Source organism: Talpa europaea (genome assembly GCF_964194135.1).
Source record: "Talpa europaea genome assembly, chromosome: 8".
Lineage (NCBI taxonomy): Eukaryota > Metazoa > Chordata > Mammalia > Eulipotyphla > Talpidae > Talpa > Talpa europaea.
In genome coordinates this window covers 50,200,491-50,223,121 of record NC_140075.1, presented here as the reverse complement: position 1 = coordinate 50,223,121, position 22,631 = coordinate 50,200,491, and the positions used below count along the sequence as shown (strand labels likewise).

Here is a 22,631-nt window from a genome sequence, read left to right as displayed (position 1 = left end):
ATCAATGACCAGAAAAAGGAAAGATTTTAGAAAGACAGTTGTAGCAGAATAAAGTTTGTGGGCCTTGAGAAAGCGAGATAAGGTTCCAGGTGGTCAGCATTTCTTTTAACCATCTTTGTGGCGGCTTCTGGTGGTCGTTATCTCTTGGCAGGCATTCGGCTTCTCTGCATCTTAGGGAGTTTGCTGTTCTCCCCCTGCGCGCATGGTTCCTTGCCCACGCCGGACCTCAGGGACCATGGCAACAGCCATTAGCCCTGAAGGTCACTGCAGGGGGGGGTGCAGCAATTTTGATTTTCACTTTCTTATAGTTATTCATTTTCCTGGTCCCTAATTTAAGTTTTCTAGATTCCTGCTATGAGTGAGACCATCTGGTATTTTTCTTTTTCTTTCTGGCTTATTTCGCTAAGCATGATCCCTTCCAGCGCCATCCATGTTGCTGCAAATTGCATGTGTTTATCTTTTTTGAATGCTGAGTAATATTCCATGGTATATATGTACCACATCTTCTTGATCCAGTCATCTATTTTTGGGCATTTGGGCTGTTTCCCAAGCTTAGCTATTGTAAATAGAGCTGCTATAAACATAGGGGTACAGGTGTTCTTTGGAATTGATGTTTCTGTGTCCTTTGGGTAATACTTAGGAGTGGAATTGCTGGATCATATGGAAGCTCTATGTTTAGTAGGTCCAGAAATCTCCACACAGCTCTCCATAGTGGTTGGACCAGTTTGCACTCCCACCAACAGTGCAGGAGAGTTCCTTTTTCTCCACACCCTCGCCAACACTTGTTGTTGCTAGTTTTTTTAATATGTGCCATTCTCACTGGTGTAAGGTGGTATCTCATGGTAGTTTTGATTTGCATTTCCCTGATTACAAGTGATGTTGAACATTTTCTCATATGCCTGTTGGCCATTTGCATTTCCTCTTGAGAGAAGTTTCTTTTTAGCTCTTCTGCCCATTTTTTGACTGGATTATTTTCTTTGTTGTTGTTGAGTCTCATCAGCTCTTTGCAGATTTTTTGATCAATCCTTTATCATTAGTGTTGTGTGCAAAAATATTCTCCCAGTTGGTGGGGTTTCTCTTTGTTTTTGTCTCTTTTGCTGTGCAGAAGCTCTTTGATTTGATGTAGTCCCAGCTGTTTATCTTTGCCTTCACTATCACTGCTTTGGGTGATGTGTCTGTAAAGATGTCTTTGATGTGCATATCATGTAGTGTTTCGCCTATATTTTCTTCTATGTATTTTATGGTTTCAGGTCTTATGTCTAGTTCTTTAATCCATTTTGAGTTGATTTTTGTGTATGGTGTGAGGTAGTGGTCAAGCTTCATTCTTTTGCATGTAGTGACCCAGTTTTCTCAGCACCATTTATTGAACAAATTTTCTTTGCTCCAATGCATAGTCCTTGCTCCTTTGTCAAAGATTAGTTGACCACAAATCTGTGGGTTTACTTCTGGATTTTATATTCGATTCCATTGGTCTGTATGTCTGTTCTTGTTCCAGTACCATGCAGTTTTGATGATTATGGCTTTGTAGTATAGTTTGAAGTCTGGGAGTGTGATGCCTCCATTCCCTTCTTTTTTTTTCAGGAGAGCTTTGGCTATTCAGGGTTTTTTGTGATTCCATATGAATTTCATCAATAATTGTTCTATTTCTTTGAAGAATGACATTGAAATTTTGATTGGAATAGCACTGAATCTGTATATTGCTTTTGGTAGGATGGCCATTTTAATAAAAGTCATTCTTTTTTTTTTTTTTTTTTAATCTTCTTACCTCACTTTTCTCCCAAGCATCTTAAGTCACTCAGTAGTTATTTTGATAATTAGTCAAAAAATAAAGATGTCCAAAGAGAACTATCTTGACTACTGCTTCACATGACTCTCTTTGTAAGTGATAATTAAAATTGTTATAACAATGAGGTGAGATAGTTTTTAAGTAAATCATATGCATTAGTTTTATGATTTAAGTTATTCATTTGATTTTCAATTTTTTGAAATTGAATTACATTTTTACTGCTGTAACTATGGGGTATAGGTGCATATTGCTACATTATACCCCCGCGCCAGAACACCCAAAATTCTCTGTGATAGTCCATCGCACCCCCTTTTTTTATTCTCCTCTGGTTCCTTCAGTTCTGCAATAAGATTCTAGAGTTTGTTTTGATTTAGTTTTGTCTGTCAGCTGTTTTGTTTGAATTTCACATGAGTGACATTTTGTCTTTATCCTTCTGACTTTTTTTGCTTAGCATAATCCCCTCCAGTTCCATCCATGTTGTTCCAAGTGGCAAGATGTCATCTCTTGTTTTAGCTGAGTAGTATTCCATTGTGAGGATATATATATCTCTCACACGTCTTCTTAATCCATTCATCTCTCATCGGGCATTTAGGTTGTTTCCGTAACTTGGCTATTGTAAATATTGCTACTGTGAGCACAGGAGAGCATTTACACCTTTGAATTAGTGGTTTTGTATCCTTCAGGTAGATACTTAGAAGTAAATTGCATGTTCATATTATATATCCGTTTTTAATATTTTGAGAAACCTCCAAACTGTTTCCATAGGGACTGGACCAGTCTACAGTCCCACCAACCAGTGTTAGAGGATTCCTTTTTTTCCATACCCTTACCAACACTTGTTGCTTATGGTCTTTTTAATATGGCTGTTCTTACATTATGCTTATGGTTTGCATGTCCCTGATAAAAAAATGATAACCATTTGTTGCCAGTTGGCCATCTATGTGTCTTCCTTGGAGTGTCTGTTTAGCTACTCTGCCCTCCCCCTTTTTTTGCATTTATTTTATTTTATATATATTTTACATTATTTTTCATTTTTGCACAATGTATGCATTTTCATCTTGGTTATATTCCCCATATAATTCCAAACACCCCTCCCCCCATTTTGACCCTAATTTCCCCCCCCCCCCGTGTTTCTGGTTAATAGTTGCTTATTTATTTTGATTTTTACTTTATTATAATTAGTGTTTTTCCTGGTCTCTCTCTCTTTTTTTTAATGGAATTTGTTGTTATTGAGTTGTCTGAGTTCTTTGTATATCTGGATAGTATCACCTTGTCAGATGTATGATGGGCAAATATTTTCTTTGATTCAGTAAGGTGGCTTTTTGTTTTTATGATAGGTTCTTCCACAGTATGCAGAAACTTTTTAGTGACATTGGAGTCAACCCCCCAAAGACATGACTAAATCCATTGTTGCAAAGTGTTTTCTTTTATGTAAATTAAATATTTAATTAAATAAAACCATGTGATTGTGGTTCTGTTTCTGACTTTCAATTCTATTCCATTGGTCACTGTGTCTATTTTTGTTCTAATACCATACTATTTTGATTGCTATTACTTTAGGAACAAACCATTATAGTAAAGGGGCAGGCTGCAAAATCAAAATACAAAAATCTGTTGTGTTTCTCTATGGAAATAAACTAGAAGGAAAAAAAGTCCAGAAAACAATCTTATTTATAACCATATCATAGAGAGTTAAATACTTAGAAATAAACTTAACAAAGAATGTAAAAAAATCTCTACAATGAAAACTGTAAGACACTGTTAAAAGAAATAGAAGACACAAAGAAATTGAAAGACGTTCCTAACTCATGATTTAAAAGAATTTATGTTGTTTAAAAAGCCACTTTACCCAAAGTAATATACAGTCAGTGTACTCTCTATTAATATTTCAATGTACTCTTTATAAAGAAATAGAGCAAGCATTACTGAACTTTATATGGAATTGCAAAAGGCCCGGAGTAGCCAGAGCAATTCTGACAAAAAAGAATGTAAGTATGATACCCAGACATCAGAATATACTATGTAATACATTTTTTATGATCACACTTTGGTTATTCAACAATATTTGTTGATAACATAAAGATAGCTCATTAGTAATTTGGCAGAATCTCTCAGAATAATCTTCCATTTTTTTTCTAAAACTGGTTATTTTTCTTTCAGTTCAGCCACTTGTCTACATGTGAAAGGAATATTTCTTTTTTTTTTTTAAAGATTTATTTATGTATAAATAAATATGTATGTATAAATACACCTCTGGGGTGTAGGCCAGAGGTGTGCGAGGGTGAGAGGATTTACCAGAGACAGTGGAAAGCAGAACAGGCAAATTGACTGAAATACACTACTGAGGGGAGCAGGGGGCGAGACAAGGAGAGGTCTGCTGCACCATGTGGGTCATCTCCCTGGCTGGGGATCTGACTCATACTGTAGTGGCTGCAGATAGCTTCATAGTGCTGCAACTTAACCCCTTGTGCCACAAGGGGGGCCCAAAATGAATATTTCAAAACCACAAAACTGATCACTGTGCAGATCTTTAAAATGATCAAAAAGTAAATTGTATTTTACAATGAAAGTAATTATTGAGTAGCAAACCACACTCTTTTTTAATAGATGATATTATTCCTAAGCAAGTTATATTGTCTACCTAAAATCTTGGGATATTATGTCTAGTATATTTCTGTTTGTTTTAGGTCTATGCTTGGGGCTGTGGAGCTTGTCTGGGTTGTGGTTCTTCAGAAGCTACTGCATTGAGACCGAAGCTTATTGAAGAACTGGCTGCCACAAGAATAGTTGATATTTCTATTGGAGATAGTCATTGTTTGGCTCTTTCTCATGGTAAGGTCATTTGTTTAAAAAAACAACATCAAAAATCAGTATTAACTGTTATGTTCCATAAGTATATTACATTTAAATTTGGCATTTCTTTTGTTTTTTTATGTTTATTTTTAGATAATGAAGTGTATGCCTGGGGCAACAACTCAATGGGGCAGTGCGGCCAAGGAAATTCCACAGGTCCTATCACTAAACCAAAGAAAGTGAGTGGCTTAGATGGCATAGCTATTCAGCAGATCTCAGCTGGTACATCACATAGTCTCGCATGGACTGCTCTTCCCAGGGACAGGTAAGAAAGTGCCCACATTAGAAAATTCTTACATTTTATTATCAGCAGAAACACCAATAAAATGCCATCCTCAATCAGTTTCTAGTATTGATTATTTACTGTCATACATGACATCTAGATTTCTTTTCAATTTGGATGTTGAGCTTAGTTATGTTTTATAACCAAGAAGTTGAGTCCTGTATTTAAGATATTTTCTTAATTGAAATGTCTTCTAAATATATTGAATTCCTTTTCTGTCTCCAGATGCTAAGAACTTAATGTCTACATATCAAGAAGAAGTTTAGTTAAAATAATCAAAATCAAAGCTATTGATTTATAGGTTAATATTTTGGCTTCATTTTGATTGAAAACAATACTTTCACATAAAATAAGTGATTTTTTAAATAGAAATTTGACTTTTCCCTTAAGTGATATCTTTTTATATAATCAGGTAGGTGATTTTTAGCCATTATTAGGAAATTGAATTTTAAGAAATTTTGGGATTGTTTTAGATATTTTCAGATGCATGTGGACTCATGTACAATTTAGGATGCATTCTGGACTTTTGATTCCAATGTTATCATAACATTTTAACCACTTTAAAATGTTATCATAACATTTTAACCACTCAAATATATTTTTATAGATAACTACCCTTCAAAACAAAACCAAAATATAATAAATTGAATATAAATATTTTGATATTAGTATTAAATTTGAAATTTATCATGATATGAAGATCTTGAAAATCTTCATAAGAGATTTCAAGAGTTTTTCTTTTAATAGATTTTGGTATATCACTCTGTAGAGTCAGAATAGTTTTCTCTATATGAAGTATACATTTTATAGACCCTTAGAAACAGAAGGGTCTTTAGTTGATCATATACCTCAGCCTTCTGGTGATGAAATATTCAATCATTCCAAAATACATGGTAGTTTTGTGTTTTCTTCCTAAACAACCCTAGGGATGTCAAATTCTTACTTTTTCTCAATTGCTAAAATGAAGAGTTTATCAACTTCATAATCAAGGGAGTCTTCAGTGTATCTTGTTGAAATCTTTCAGCTTTAGTAATTAAAAATGTTGTAAAATAAAATTTTATTGATTTATTAGTTTTTAGTTTTTATAATATGTGAATAATTACTGTTACAGCTGTTTCAAAATTTTCTTATACTTCTTTCTAGACAAGTTGTTGCATGGCATCGACCTTATTGTGTTGATCTTGAAGAGAGTACCTTCTCACATCTGCGTTCTTTTCTTGAGAGATACTGTGACAAAATAAATAGTGAGATTCCTCCACTCCCTTTCCCTTCATCAAGGTATGTTATATGTATATGTATTTGTTAGTGTGCACATATATATTGATTACTTGTTTTGAGTTTTGATTTACTATTCTTTCTTGCTCAATTGCCCTTCTCCCAGTTATATGAAATTCTTTAAAATAAGAAAAAAGAGCTAAACTTTGGTACTTGTAATAATAACCTTTAGGAATGTTATACATACTTACATGAATTTAATTTTGCAAATTACTGTTAGTCATAATTTAATAAAGTTCTATTTTTTAAAAAAGACACTTCACCTACAGTTGTTCTTTTTCTTTTCTTTTTAAAGATTTCTTTATTAAAAAATAAAGAATTTCTTTATTTTTTGCATTGAGAACTGGGGTTTAGGCCAGAGGTGTGGGGGTGAGAAGAATCACCAGAGACAGAATGGGGAGCAGAGCAGGTGGATTTACTGAAATAGATTGCTAAGGGGAGCAGCAGGTGAGACAGGAGAGATCTGTTGTGCCATATGTGGATTAGCTCCCTGATTGGGGATGGAACTCAGGTTCTAGCAGTGATAGTGCTGAGACTTAACCCCTAGGCCACCAGGGAGGCCCAATTTGATAAAATTCTTAAAGAGAAAAAAATGTTACCCCAACTGAATAGCACATGTTTTTACGTTTCAAAAATTTGCAATGGCTTATTTGGTTTCAGGGAACATCACAGTTTCCTCAAGCTGTGCCTGAAGCTGCTTTCAAATCACCTTGCTCTTGCACTTGCTGGAGGGGTAGCTACCAGCATTCTTGGGAGACAGGCAGGACCTCTTCGGAATTTGCTCTTCAGACTGATGGACTCAACTGTCCCAGATGAAATCCAGGAGGTAAGAGTATAGGACTCTAGAGTTTGTACGTTAAACCACATCTTTCCCTGAGATGATAACTCATAAACTTAACCATATATTAGAAAACTTCAGTTGGATATTCTTTCCCTTACTTCTGTTTTCTTGGTGAAAATAAACTGATTTTGGTTAACTCATTCTTTAAGACAAAGAAAGGTCAGATATCATCTCTGAGAAAACTTTTGATTCCTGTCCTGCTACCAGGTTAGAATCCTCTTGTACATGTTTTTGTTGCATCAAACTGTATTATAGTCTATTCTTAAACATGTCTCCCTTTTCCATCAGAAGATGGATTTTTGAGGGTAAAGACCCAGTTTTATTTTTTATTGTGGTAAAATAAAAATAACATTTACTATCTTAACTATTTTTAAGTGTGCATATTGAATATTAAATACATTCATAATGTTGTACTACTGTCACCACTACCCATCACCACAGCATTCTCATCTTATAAAATAGAAACTCTGTATCCATTAACAGTAACTTCCTAGTCTCCCTTCCTATCAAACCCTAGCAACTACCTTTCTTCCTACTTTATGTGTCTATGATTTTGACATTCTAAGTTTGTCGTATATGTGGACTCACACTTTTTCTTTTTGTGATGGACTTAATTTCACTTAATGTAATATCCCAAGGTTCATCCATGTTTTATACCATATGGCAGAAGTTCCTTTATTCTTTTTTTTTTTTTTTGGTGGGCCCCTTGCCAGCGGCCGGGGAATGAACCGGCGCTGCAGAGGCTGTGGGCAGCCTAGCAGCCCAGCGCTCAACTGCTACGCCACCAGGGGAGGCCCTCCTTTATTCTTAAGGCTGAATAATCTTCTATTGTATGGATATGCCACATTTTGCTCATCCACTCATCTGTCATCTTTATGACCTAGGACTAGGCAATGATTCCTTAGATAATATGCTCAAAGTACGAGCAACCAAAGAAAAAAAGTCCTAAATTGGACTTTATCAAAATTGAAAACGTGCTTCAAAGGGCCTTATCAATAAAATGAAAATTCAGTGTACAGAATGGGGAAAGTATTTGTAACTCATTTGTCTGATAAAATTCTAGTTTCTGGAATCCATGAAATTATATAAAAAATTCTTGCAACTCAACAGTAAAAATGACAACACAATTAAGAAAATAGGCCAAGAATCTGAATAGACATCTTTCTGAAGAAGATACAAATATGTACAATAAGCACATGAAACAATACTCAACATTAGTCATTAGGAAAATGCAACTCAAAACCACAGTGAGGTACTTGCTTTATACCCACTAAATGACTATAATCAAAAGGACTGACAATACCAAGTTTTGTTGAGGATGTAGAGAAATTGGAACCCTCATGCATTGTTGGTGGGGATGTAAGATAGTATAGCTGCTTGGAAAAAATAGGCAGTTCCTTAAGTAGCTAAACATAATGCTGCAATTCTGTGTCCAGAGAATTGAAAACAAATGTTCACATACTCGTACATGAATGTTTATAGCAGTATTGGTCATGGTAGCTAAAAAGAAGAAACATACAAATGCCTGTCTGTTGATGAATGTATGACCAAAACATGGATGTCCAAACAATGTAATATTATTTAGCCATAAAAAGGACTGAATCTTGAAAATACTAAACTAAATGAAAAAAGTCAGACACAATGTTATATGCGTCACATGTTATATGAAAAAACATAAGAAATGTGAAGAGTAGGCAAATTCATAGATATTGAAAGTAGACTAGGTAATTTGGGATGGGGAGAGATGGGAAATGACTGCAGATGGGCCCAGCTTCTTTTTGGGGTAATGAAAACATTCTAAAAATTGTTAGTAGTGATGATTACACCACTCTGAATATACTAAAAACTACTGAATTTTATACTTTAAAAAGATGAATTTTTGATATGTGAGTTATATATAAATTCAAAGCAAAAAAGATAGAGTGATTTTTCAATTAGAGAGACATAAACCTGGAATATAGGTAGAAGGAATATTAACCTGAAAGTGAATAGAAACTTTGAGAGTTTAATATATATCAGAAATGAGGTAGTGTAATATTTTTAAAAGATTGAAAAAATGCTGTAATGAAATAAGGAGAAGTAAATTTAAAAAAATTTTGTTAGTATTGGTTTTTTATTCCTTGAGTCTCCTTGGCACCCCTTCTATCTCAGGAGAATCCTTGAGAGATGGTTTCTCCCAATATGTGTATAGGGCCATTTCTGTTTCTCTTTCTTAACCCTGAACCTAGTAGTTTATCTTTTTGCAGGAATTATTGTTGCTGCTGTTTTTTGTGTACTTTTCAACTATTTTCCTTGGACTCCCCCATCCCCACTGAATTTCTTTGTTGAGATTTTATTTTGGACTAATTGCTAAGAAAAGTTTAATAATAATAAAGTTTTCATGTATTTCTCACCCAGCTTCCCCAATGCTAATATCTATGTTAATTACAATACAGTTTTCCAAATTAAGAAATTAACATTGACTTACTATTGATAATTTAGCTAAACACTTTATTAGAAATTTTATCAGTTTTCCGATAATCTCCATGTTAATTTCTTTAACAGAATCCTATTTAGTATATACACTTAATTGTTATTTCTCCTTAAACGCCTATACTCTAACAAATGCTCAGTCTTTTTTTTTTTCCCATGATCTGGACACTTCATGATTACTGGTTATTTTACTGAAAATATCTGTTATTTTTCTCATGATTAGATTGAGGTTATGTATTTTTGGCAAGATTACCACAGAAATGATAATGTAGCCTCAGTACATTGTGTCATTTGGTTCATGATATTGATGTGTCTTTATACTGGTGATTTTTACTTTGATCACTTGGTTAACATGATATCTGCTAGATTTCTACATTCATAATAGCTTCTGAAAGAGGATATAGATATCTTTGAGAAAATATGCATATTTAAAAACTTTGTGACTTGAAAATTTTAATGAATAGTTGAAGCATAGAATCCTAAATTGGAAATAATTTTCTCATAAGATTGATGAAATCATTTTCTTCCAGTTTCAGTGTTATTTCTAAAAAAAAAATTAATGCTTTTCAAACTTTCTTTTTGTGGAAGTTTTTCTTGGTCTGGATTCTGTAGTAAGTCTACTTTGTGTTCTCACATTTCAAAATGGTAAGAACTAATATGGGTCTGACTTTTATCTATTGTAGATACTTGCGTAGACCCTTTTAATTTGGAAACTTCTAGCTTTCAGTTTTAAGAAATTATCTTGAAGTGTATTGTTGATTTCCTCTTCATTTCATTATTTTCTGTGTTTTCTCTCTCTCTGTAACTCCTTACTACTGGAATACTAGAACTTCTTGACCGTCCTCTTAATTTTCTTTAAAATTAAAATTAATTTTAATTTTATATTTTAATTGATATTTAATTTAACTTAACTTTTATTTCTCTTTAATGATCTTTTTAAAATTCCATTGATTTTCTGATTGTTTATATGATTATATAATTTAGGTAGTATATTGAAATTTCCTATTCATAATTTATAAGAATTCTTCTTAATCTGAGTTTTTTTTTTTTTTAAGGTATCCTCTTGTTTTGATTTCTTATCCTGTCTTTTTCAAGATACTTGTTTTTGTTCTTAAGGTTTTTTTTTTCTCCTTGCGTAATTCTTTTTTTAATTAGATTTTGTGTTAGTTTTAGTCCTGTCTTTCATAATCAATGTGTTCCTCAAATTTCTAATGAGCGTTGGCAGCCAAATCATGTTTAATAGTGTGACATTAAAAGGCTGGTCAAATGTCTTGTGCACATTGATGAGGTTTATCAATTTTCCTTTACACTGATGTGACCAGAGTAATTTGGGGTAAGGGGGTAGATGTTGATGTCTGCTCCTTAAGGTCTTTTGTCTTGGGCCAGTTGAATTTACCAAAGGACAGCTCTTCTAATCTGCTAGAGAGTATAGATCTGGGTAACAGTCTTCTGGAGGAGAGAAAGAACTTGGGAGTCTTAACATTCAAGAATAGACATTTTCTTTTTAAATCCCCTTATTTTCAGTTTGGTATTCCTAACTTCAACTGTGTTTGTTATCTTAACTAGTTTCAACCAGTCCTCCTGTTTAGAGCACCTCCTTTGTACTCTCGTGCAGAGTTACCCAAGCCTTTCAGGAATCCTGCAGTATAAATCAAATATTCCTTTGGCTTTCCCCATTTTGACTTAAGATGTAGCCGTATTAGGTCTTATTAGCTAGTTACCCTTGTTTTTTCCTTTCTTTTAAATTTTTTTTTTAATTTTATTTATTTACAAAACTGAGGTACAAGCCAGAGGTGTGGGGGGTGAGAGGATTCACCAGAGACAGAGTGGGGAACAGAACAGGCAGACTGACTGAATACACTGCTGAGGGGAACAGCGGGTGAGACAGGAGAGGTCTGATGCACCATGTGGGTAGCTCCTGCCCGGGGATCGAACTCGTGATGCAGAGGCTGCTGATAGCTTCATAGTACTGTGTTTAACCCATTGCACCACCCGTTTTTTGCTTTCTGGTTCTAAAATGTTCATGCTGTTCTCTCCTTTCTCATTTTGTGTGTCCTTTTATAGTTTCCTTTTCCCCACTATCCTGCTAGATGGGGGTTTAGGAAGGGTATATATACATTCAGCCTTCAATCTTTAATTGCTGTTGTTCATTCCTTAACTGCTGTTGAATTACCATAGTTTTAGTTTGATTATAGCAATCTGAAAAAGTCATTAAAGATTCTTTCAACTTGTAATTATGTTGACTGTGGCAATATATTTGAAGGAAGTATTATTAATTCTTAAGTATTTGCATTTCTCAGTGATCATTAAAAATAGAAACATTAACTTATAGAAAAATTGAGTATTAGAAGTAGAAAACACTGATAGAGTTTATCTAGTCCGACTCCTCATTTTACTAATAAAGGGACTGAACCCCAGAAAATGAGACCTAAGGTAATGTAGATATCAATTGTGCCGTTTCCAATGCCTGGACCTTTGTCTACCTTAAGTTCTGCTCATTTAAAATTTTTAAGCCAAATGCCTAATCTTTGGGAAAATCTTTCAGAGCTTATAGGGCATGTTAATTGCCTTTTTGTGTGTTTGTGCTTGCTTAAGTTTGCACTTCTATTTTCCCTGTGTGACTCTTTTCACATTTATACTTGCTCAGTGTGAGCACTAGACTGTATGCTCATGAAAGCAGAAGTTTTGTCTGTCTTGGTCCATAATATTTTGAACAGGCCCAATGCTATAGACCCAACACTAAATATTTGTTGTGTGTTGATTAACTTTTAGTGGCAAGTCCAAAATGTGTATTCAGTCTTAAAGATAACTAAAGAAGGACTTGGATGCTTTCTTTTTTCACATGCTATCTTCTTTAGACTTCGATGGTGCTGAAATAGACATTTTTTTTTTCAAATGTCTCTTTTTAAAAGACAAGAGCTAGGGGCCTCCCCGGTGGCGCAGCGGTTGAGCGCTGGGTTGCGAAGCTGCCAGCAGCCTCTGCAGCGCCGGTTCGATCCCCGGCTGCTCCCCAGCCACCGGAGGAGGGTCCCACATGGCGCGCAGACCTCTCCTGCCGCCCACTGCTCCCCTCAGCAGTGTACTTCAGTCCTTCTGCCTGCTCTGCTCCCCGCTCTGGCTCTGGTGAATCCTCTCACCCTCCCGCGCTTCTGACTGTACCCAGTGCATGTATAAACAAAACAAACAGATGAATAAATAAATAAAACATGCCTCTATTTAAAAAAAAAAAATGTTAAAAAAAATAAAAGACAAGAGCTAGGTCCATAAATCCACTTTTTTTTTTTTTGATATTAGGTGGTAATTGAAACTCTTTCAGTGGGAGCAACTATGCTGTTACCTCCATTACGAGAACGGATGGAATTACTTCATTCTCTTTTACCCCAAGGACCTGATAGATGGGAAAGCTTATCTAAAGGACAGGTGAGCTTTTCATGGTATCTGAGTAAACCAGTAATCAGTCTCTCTCTCTCTCATACACAGACAAATATAGAAATAGACTGAGAAGGAAGTAAAGCTAATCGATTGCCATTGTTGGAATATATCTAATAATGGGTTGGTCACTCCCAGTATTTAATGCTTTCTGCTGGAGAATCCAGAGTTCTAATGAGGGTGAAGAAGGTGATAATTTATTACATGATTTGGTACTAATTGTTTAATTATGATTATTTTTTCCAGTGTGACACTGTGAAACTAGTGATCTTCTTGTTTATTTGTAGTGTGCTCATTTGGAATCACAGGGCTCTGCTACTATTGGTTCCATTCGCGGAACTTTGAAATTGTTTGTGTCAAAAAATAAAAGGAAACGACTTATGAAAAAGTATTTGATTATATGAGTATGATTATTCTTTTCATTTTTAGTATCTTATTTAAGATAAGTACAGTTTGTGCAACCAAGTAGAAGAATCAATTATAGAGTACAGATTTGAGGGAAAAGTAGTACTTAGTGGCATTGTACTTACTGGCAATGTTAAGATTCATAGATGCTTTCCAAGGAGTATTTTGCATTAGTTAGATTTCAAGTGTTATAGTTTAAGCATTAAAATAAATAGCTGCCAGATATTTCTGTAGAAAAATGTGTTGTATAATTTATCTCTTAGTATTTCCTCCTACTCTTACAGTGCTGAAAGAATTATGTAGATAATGCCATTTTAATTTAGAGCTTTGGGGTATTATGGTACAGGATGGAATAAAACACAGTTTCCCAAATGGTACTATGGCATAGCTTTTCTTTTAATTACATACTCCTAAATGGTTATTGTTCATCAAGATATGAAGTGCATTAGTCAGCATCATTGGTATAGTTCCACTCCCCCAGCCCAGATTCCTTTTTTCCTTTTTCAGTGTATTTTAAGCTGACTGTTTATTTGTTCCTATTTCACCAATGGAAATACTTTTTTTTAGAGAATGCAACTAGATATCATTCTGACAAGTTTGCAAGACCATACCCATGTAGCCTCCTTACTTGGCTATAGCTCACCTTCTGATGCTGCTGACCTCTCTTCTGTGTGTACTGGCTATGGAAGCCTGACAGATCAACCTTATGGCACACAGAGCTGCCATCCAGACACTCATCTGGCTGAAATTTTGATGAAGACACTCTTAAGAAATTTAGGATTTTATACAGTAAGTTGCTCTTTGTAGTAAAAAAAATAATAAAGATTGGTTTTTTTTTTGAGTCTGTGTTGGGGGTAGGGATTGCTTCAGGTCAAGGTATTTTGACATTGAAACACTTTCAAAATAATAAAACTCCTGACTTCTCTCTTGCAAAGGGGGAAAACATGTCAGATCTTCTGAATATTGTAGGTACCAAATGACTTTTAATTAATAATTCCAAAGAGATTTGTTTTAGAATTTAACCAAATTTTTCTGAAGTTAATGTACAAGAATAGACAGAGTAAAAAAAGGGAACAATGTTTTGTAAGAGAATAATGGAGAAGCTGTTAACCTCACCAGATAAAACCTTATAATTGAGCAATGTTGTTGGTACTGAGTCAGAATAGATTAGTCAGTCATAGAGGAAACAGTGAACACTATAGCTTTCCCTGTTTTAAATTGTCATTGATTCTTATTTTATGGTATTTCTTAGATCAGTCTCTTATTTTCTATCCATTTCTATGTATTCTAGCCCCAGGCTGTCACAACATAATACTATTAGCAGTAATGTTGCTGGTCTCTTCTCAGCATCTTACCTCTGGAATAACCTTGTTGTATTAAATAACCTCATTGTATTAAATTAAAATCCCTTCAGATCTTTCATATCATTTTGCTTAAACATCATTTTCTTATGAGCAATGCATGTGGCATATTTTCTTCCTACACATTCTTTCTTTCTACTAATCTGTGACTTCTTTAACTTACATGAGAGTTACAAGGATTATTCAGAGAAATCCTCTGTATCTGTCAGCCAAATATGCTTTGTCTGTCTATCAATCACCCACCTTCTAAATCACTTGTAAGTTGCAGGTGTCATGTTGGTTATTCCTAAACATTTATACGTGTATTATGTATATATTTCTTAAAAACAGCAACATTCTCTTATACAGTAATAAAATAGTTACTGAATTCAGGAAATTTAACATTGATACAGAAACATTGATACAGCTAATACTCAAATTTCTACCATTGTCTTAAAGTCCTTTATAGCAATTCCTCCTCCTCTCTAGGCTGTGCTCACAAATTGTATTTAATTTTCATGTATCTTTAATTCACGTCCATCTTTTATAATCAAAGACAAATTCAATTTCTAAGAATTGTGTTCTTAAAAATTCACAAAATTGTTAAAACTTGCCCTGGAGGTCTGAACAGCAGTAGCACTAAAATGTTAAAATATGTTGTCTTTGGGTTGTTGTACTGTTTTTATTTCCAAAGTCTCTGTGGTGAAGCATGTGTTACTTTTAATGGAAAAACAAAATTGAAATTGCTTGATAAATCTTACTATTTAATAGCTAATAAAGGCATAACAAAGATTTAAAGATTGATAATGGAAGGAAAGAATATGAATTCTTAAATCAGACTCATTTGTGGTAGGACATTACTTTCATTTTCAATCTCTTCAAATATAATCTTAATTTATGTATCATTTTAGGATCAAGCCTTTGGAGAATTGGAAAAGAATAGTGATAAATTTCTACTTGGAACATCATCATCGGAGAATAGTCAGCCTGCTCATCTTCATGAACTGCTGTGTTCCCTGCAGAAACAGCTTCTGGCATTTTGCCATATCAATAACATTAGTGAGGTATGTGATTCTTTGCCTTTTATGGTGATCTGACAGGTACCTTGAAACTCAGATATTTGGGTAAGCCATGATATTTTTGTACCTTAAATCTTTCAAAGTAGTAATATAGGAACTTTTTTCCTTCAGAACTCAAGCAGTGTGGCATTGCTTCATAAACATCTTCAGCTCTTGTTGCCTCATGCCACAGATATTTATTCACGTTCTGCAAATTTGCTCAAAGAAAGTCCTTGGAATGGCAGCGTTGGAGAAAAATTAAGAGGTGTGTTTGGTACTGATTTCAAATTTAATTAGTGGTTGTAAAGCAAGAGTCTTTAGCCATTCCAAAGCCTTAAAAGGGCCTGAAATTTCTGAGTGGAAGAGGAATGATTTTTGACTCTCCATCGTATTACAGAGCCCTTAGATCTTGGTTTGGGTCGATGGTACCAGTGATTGATCTGATTAATCTGAAAAGATTCTAATTGGTATGACACAGGCCTAATATAAAGCATTGGATGATATATATACTCAAAAAGGTTAACTTATAGCATTAAAGATTTTTATCTGCTGTTTCTTTACCTTTCTTCAGCATTTACCAGTGTTCCTCCTTCTTGAAATGTTTTCTTTTCTCTGGGTTACTTTGTAATTCACAATCCTGTTTTTACTCCTATTTCTTTCACCACTCATTTTCAATCAGTTTGTATGAGCATCTTTTCCTTGGACATGCCCTTTATGTAAGTTTACGTTCCTCTGAATTAAGTCCTCAATCCTTTTTTCTCTCTGAATGATCTTATCTTGTGCCATATTTAACCACGTTGGCTCCCAGATCTGCATCTAGCTGAGAACTTCTTTCCTGAGCATGGGAAGCTTTCTCTAGTTGCCTATGGATGTCTCTTCTTGGCTTTCCTCAAAGCAATTAATATTGATTGGGCCCGGGCCTCCCTGGTGGCACAGGCAGTTGAGCGCAGCGCTGTGGAACTGTCCACAGCCTCTACAGTACTGGTTCGATCCCCTGTGCAACCCACATGGCGTGGCAGACCTCTCCTGTCTTGCCCACTGCTCCCCACAGCAGTGTATTTCAGTCAGTCTGCCTGTTCTGTTTCCTGCTCTGTCTCTGGTGGATCCTCTCACCTTCCCTCACATCTGGCCTGTACCATGGTTCTTGTATAAATAAATAAATCTTTAAAAAAAATTGATTGGGCCTGAAAGATTAAGAGGTATGTTTGGACATGGTTGTAACCATGTCCAAAACCATGTTATCTCTGAAGGTCCCCCACTAAATAAAAAAAACCTAAGAAACTTTAAAGCCGTTGCTTTTTTGTTGTTGTTGTTCCACAGGCAACTAAAAGGTGCTTATTTCTACTTGGTCTTCCCTGTCCCAAAATACAGTGAAATATTGAAACAAAAGTAAATTTGGTTTAAAAAACATAAAAGACTTACCCCTCTAGACTGTAAAACCATGAGGGCAGGAATTTTACTTCTTTCTTCATGGTTGTACACCCTTTCTTCTAGAATAGTGCCTGGTATGTTTTATATACTCAATAAATATTTCTTGAGTAAATCTTAAAATGAGTATAAATTTGTGCATGAGAAATTTATAATACATTTTAAAGGAATCAGCTGTAATTTTTAAAATTTATTGGCATGAGGATATGTATGCTTTTCCACCAAGTGTCTGTTGGCAGCACTTTCTGAAAGAGAGTAAATACTAATACTGTACTAGCTACCAAAAAGGTGTTCAACAAAGAGTATCTAGTGTATCTAGTTCTTGGTTAAAATATGTTTCTTATGGTTTTGTTTTTTTTTTTAAGTTTGAGACGATTGATGTTGAATTTTTTACCCTTCATAGATGTGATATACGTCTCAGCTGCAGGCAGTATGCTCTGCCAGATTGTTAACTCCCTACTATTACTACCTGTGTCAGTGGCTCGACCTTTATTGAGTTACCTCCTCGACTTGTTGCCACCTCTTGATTGCCTTAATAGACTCCTGCCAGCTGCTGCTCTTTTAGAAGATCAAGAGTTACAGTGGCCTCTTCACGGTAAGCAGAGATAGTAAAAGAGTAAGTAATGCTTTTGAGAAAAGTTGTTCCACTTCGATACATCAGATGAATTATATCTGACACATGGGTATTTTATGTGGTCAGAAAGATAAGGTTGTTATCATTTAAGAGCTTAAAGTACAAAGGAGGCAACTGAGTCAGAGAACTAAGAAAGTTGCTCATATGTAAGTGTCATGTGTATACAGTCATCATGTTTGAATAATGTATTTCGCTGACTCTATGACAGGTTTTTTTTTCCTTCAAATTTTGACATGGTTGAAATTGAGATACATCTTATAATGGATGATAAGAAAGCATTGGATAATCAGTCGCCAGGATAATGACACATTTTACAATCAGTGGATTATTTGATTAGATTACAAAGCTTTGTTTTGTAAATACAAAGATATTTCTTTTAATTTCTGTTTTACAGGAAAATATTTGGTATTTTGGTTTTATGTATAGATAATTGAATGTCAGAGATGGAGATTAGGAACATATATCTTTTTTTATAGATACTTTATAGGAAGTAGCATTCTGATTTTTGTCATGGCAGTTGAATTCACTCATAAAATATTGATGATAATCTATTCTTTTGAATATACCTTAAGATATGTCTGGAACAAACATCAATGTGTTTTTCTGTTGAAGTATGTCAATTTTAAGGCTATCAAGGGAGTTTCATTACTGAAATCTTAACGTTTTAAGTTTAAATGAGGCCACTTGTTTTATTGGAAAGAATCCTGGACTCTCAGACATAAAAAGATCTAGACTTTAGCCTTGACTCTGTTAGTAAATTGGCTGTATGATTTGGGCAAGTTACTTATAACTTCTTAAAGCCTTCCTTGGTTTCTTCTCTTGAAAAGATTAGGATTTGACAGATGACCCTGTCTTTTAACACTGTATAGTTTTGTGGCATCTGGATTTAGATAAAGTCAAGAGTCAAGATTACAACTAGATTGGAATGTTAATTATACTTTTTATGTAGGTATTCCAGGTTTATATTGGGCTGCCGGAAAAGTCATGACACATTTTTGCAACAAAAACATAGAAAAAAATATGTCATGACTTTTCCAACAGCCCAACACTTGCTTTACTAAACTTATTTCAGAACTTGTGAACATTCACTGTATTTGTATTAGTTAAGTTAGGTTTTATTTTGAATTTCTGCAACTGTGTTCATAACTGATACTTACCTAAATTTTTCTATTTCATGTTTTCCGTGCATTGTTTTACCACTACAATTATGCCAGCCCCATGGCATTACTTTGGAATCTTCACTTTTTATCTGTAATAATTTGTGTAAGATAAAGAGTTATCTCTTCTTGAAGATTTAGAAGACTTTATTTATAAAACTATCTTGCCCTGGTGTTATTTGTGGATAGGCTTGGGCTATTTTCTTTCTTTAATATTTAATGGTTATTTTTTTTTCTCCCATCTTTTTGTTTCTTTTCATATTCATTTTAGAAATTATTTTTCCAGAATGTGTCATTTTTTGGTTTTCAAATTTATTGACATAAAATTCCACTCATGGTTTAAAAAAATCTCTGCTGTATCTGTGGTTATGTCCTCTTCTTTATTCCTACTTTTAAAATTGTCCATTTTTTTCTGTATTAATTTTATTAGTGGTTTGTTTATCAGCCTTTTCAAATAACTATTTTAGGATTTATGGATCTGTTTTTCTTTAATGATGTCATAGATAGCTGTTGCTATCTTTATGGCTAAGTGTTTTGTTTTTTAAGTGAAAAACTTTTAAAAACAAATATACAGTAGGAAAGCATGGATCTGGATCTTAGTACAAGACAGTTCTGAATTAAGGCATCAGACAGTACTGTCATTTTACTAGATAAGCTCTTGTGTTGATTTTGCAGGGATCAGCTGCTTTAAATACTTATGGTAAAATTTGATCTGCGTAATGAAAAGTAGGAATAGAATCCCTTGGGATAATTTTGTCAGGCACTGTTTGAATGTTTATCTTAAAATTTATAATGTTACAGAGGAAATTGTTAATTGATAGCATAACTTATTTGAATCTATTTTAAATTAGCCCAGTAGACAAAATACATAAAATGTTATAATTTGTGTTTTAATTGTAAAATTATCTTGCTTCAGTATCTTTTTGCAGTGCCATAGAAATGAGAAAGCTTGAGAATCTTAACATACTAGATAAAGATATGATTATTAATGATTTTGTCTCTAGGAGGGCCTGAACTAGTTGATCCTGCTGGACTGCCTTTACCTCAGCCAGCCCAGTCCTGGGTATGGCTTGTGGATCTGGAAAGAACAATTGCTCTCCTTATTGGGCGTTGTCTTGGTGGCATGCTTCAGGGCTCCCCTGTGTCTCCAGAGGAACAGGACACTGCATATTGGATGAAAACACCACTCTTCAGTGATGGTGTAGAAATGGACATCCCTCAGTTAGGTAATGTTCCTTCTCTGCATTTAAAATACATGCTAGTGTTTGTTTCTCCCTTGGAGAGTCCTCTTACTCTGTTTTGCTGAAGAGAGAATTGATAGAAAGCAAATCTAACATTAGTTGTACAGGAGATTTTAGACTATAGCTTAGAGAAAAACAGTTTAAACTTGCAACATTGTATAGTGAAAAGAGCACTGTTAGGTAAATAATTCCACTTTGTCATTGTTTATCATTCATTTTGGTCAAGTTGTCTAATTTATAAAGATGAGAAACAATTACCTGTCTTCTAGGGTGTGGAAGTTTGGGGGCATAGAACTGCTTCAGCGTCTGTAAAGCTGTATAAGATTATGTACAATGATTTACCAGTACACAATTTTCAAACACTTCTCTGACATGAATGGTGGTTCCTTCTCCCAGCTTGTTCTGTTTTCATACTGATGTTATTTTGTATGATTCCTCATTTTTTCCTACCTATTTACTCCTGGGGGTTTCCCTTTCCTGTCTCATCTACCATTTGTCTAGTTAACCTTCTGGTAGGTTAGCTCTCAGACTATCTGAACATGAGTGTGTCTCCGCTTGTGAGCAGATGATGTGGCTGTTTTGTTTAGTATTGGTCTGTTGGTCTCTCTGAGCCTCTGTTTTTTTTTAAGATTTATTTCATGGATACAAGAACTGGGGTGTAGGCCAGAGGTGTGGGGAGGTGAGAAAACCCACTAGAGACAGAGCGGGGAGCAGAAAAGGCAGATTGACTGAAATACACTGCTGAGGGGAACAGCAGGCGAGTCAGGACAGGTCTGCTGCACCATGTGGATCACCTTCCTGGCTGGGGCTAGTTTCATAGTGCTGAGACTTAACCCCTTGTGCCACCAGAGAGGCCCCTGCCACCCTGAGCTTCTAATTTTGATGAATGAAAAACTGGATTAGATAGTCTACATGGTTATTAGATCTAAAATGCATTATTTCTCTGATAAGAGAAAGAGACTGAATGTCCAAGAAGGGACGTTTGAGAGCTATCTCAGTATAAGAGAGTCTCCATCAAGAGGGAAGATAGGGGCCTCCCTTGTACAAGTTCCATACCCAGCCAGGGAGGTGACCCGCATGGCGCAGCAGACCTCTTCTGACTCTCCCGCTGCTCCCCCTCAGCAGTGTATTTCAGTAGATCTGCCCGTTCTGCTCCTTACTCTGTCTCTGGTGAATCCTCTCACCCCCTCCTGCACCTCTGGCCTACACCCCAGCTCTTGTATGCATAAATAAATAAATCATTAAAAAAAAAAAAAGAAACCAAGACAAAAATCAGAGGAAGATTCTGCTTTTAGGGTTGGAGCGTTGAAGAGTGGAGTGAGAAGACCTACTGAAGATTTTAAATCTTCATTTTCCAAATTGGAGTATTTATTCATCATTTCATTTATGAGTCTGACCATGGGTGATGAATGCTAGACTGGTACTTGTGTATAGTTTGTATCAAAAAAGGTAAAATCATGATTTTTCAAGAAATATTTAATATCATAAAGATGACTCCAGTGCTATATGTTTAGCTCTGTGATAGTCTCAAATGTCCTCAGAGAGCCAAAGTATATATATTAATACCTTCCTCATATTTCTGTTACATTCTTTTTACTGAGTTAACTAGCCTTTAGTATGAATAAAATCAATTTCAATTTTAATGTTTTTGTTCAATTTCACTTATGAAACTATTAAAATGTCATTTTATGTTTAAATAATTGCATATATTAGGAAAAGAGTATTATCCCTTGTAAAATTGTAAATCTATAATAATCCAATTGTACTTTGGGTTAAATTGACTTTTTTTTTTGTTAAAGATTTATTTATGCATATAAGAGCTGGGGTACAGACCAGAGGTGCGGAGGGTGAGAAGGTTCACCAGAGACAGAGTGGGGAACAGAACAGGCAGACTGAAACACACTGCTGAGGGGAGCAGCAGGGGCGAGACAGGAGAGGTCTGCCTCGCCATGTGGGTTTCTCTCTGGCTGGCCAGGGATTGAACTCGTGCTGCAGAGGCTGTGGATTGCTTCATAGTGCAGTGCATAACCCCTTATACCACCCGGGGGGTCCTAAATTGACTTTTGGTATTAGCTCAAGAACCTGACAATGATTTAGAGAATTGTTTTGTTTGGTTTTTTAATAGAAAATGAATTCTGAATGCCCAAGGTTGCATTGAAAAGTTTGGAACCACTTGTATAAATGTAAATATCAATTGAAAAATTGTTAATGGGGGCCTCCCCGGTGGCGCAGCGGTTGAGCGCTGGGTTGCGAAACTGCGCGCGGCCTCTGCGGCGCCGGTTCGATCCCCGGCTGCTCCCCGGCCACCAGAGGAGGGTCCCACATGGCGTGCAGACCTCTCCTGCCGCCCGCTGCTCCCCTCAGCAGTGTACTTCGGTCCTTCTGCCTGCTCTGCTCCCCGCTCTGGCTCTGGTGAATTCTCTCACCCT

At 35.3% G+C, this 22,631-nt stretch overlaps 1 protein-coding gene across 1 annotated transcript in view; it reads left to right on the top strand.

Annotated features, from left to right (window-relative positions):
• The window catches only part of HERC1 (HECT and RLD domain containing E3 ubiquitin protein ligase family member 1), a gene marked incomplete at both ends in the record, with an annotated part of 154,163 nt that overhangs the window by 18,152 nt on the left and 113,380 nt on the right, over nt 1-22,631 (top strand). Inside the window, 10 exons of the mRNA XM_084240899.1 lie at nt 4,474-4,618; nt 4,733-4,904; nt 6,066-6,200; nt 6,858-7,023; nt 12,805-12,930; nt 13,912-14,133; nt 15,596-15,748; nt 15,875-16,007; nt 17,574-17,765; nt 19,966-20,187. Coding sequence (XP_084097025.1) covers nt 4,474-4,618; nt 4,733-4,904; nt 6,066-6,200; nt 6,858-7,023; nt 12,805-12,930; nt 13,912-14,133; nt 15,596-15,748; nt 15,875-16,007; nt 17,574-17,765; nt 19,966-20,187 — 1,666 coding nt within the window. The remainder of the gene's footprint in view (nt 1-4,473; nt 4,619-4,732; nt 4,905-6,065; nt 6,201-6,857; nt 7,024-12,804; nt 12,931-13,911; nt 14,134-15,595; nt 15,749-15,874; nt 16,008-17,573; nt 17,766-19,965; nt 20,188-22,631) is intronic.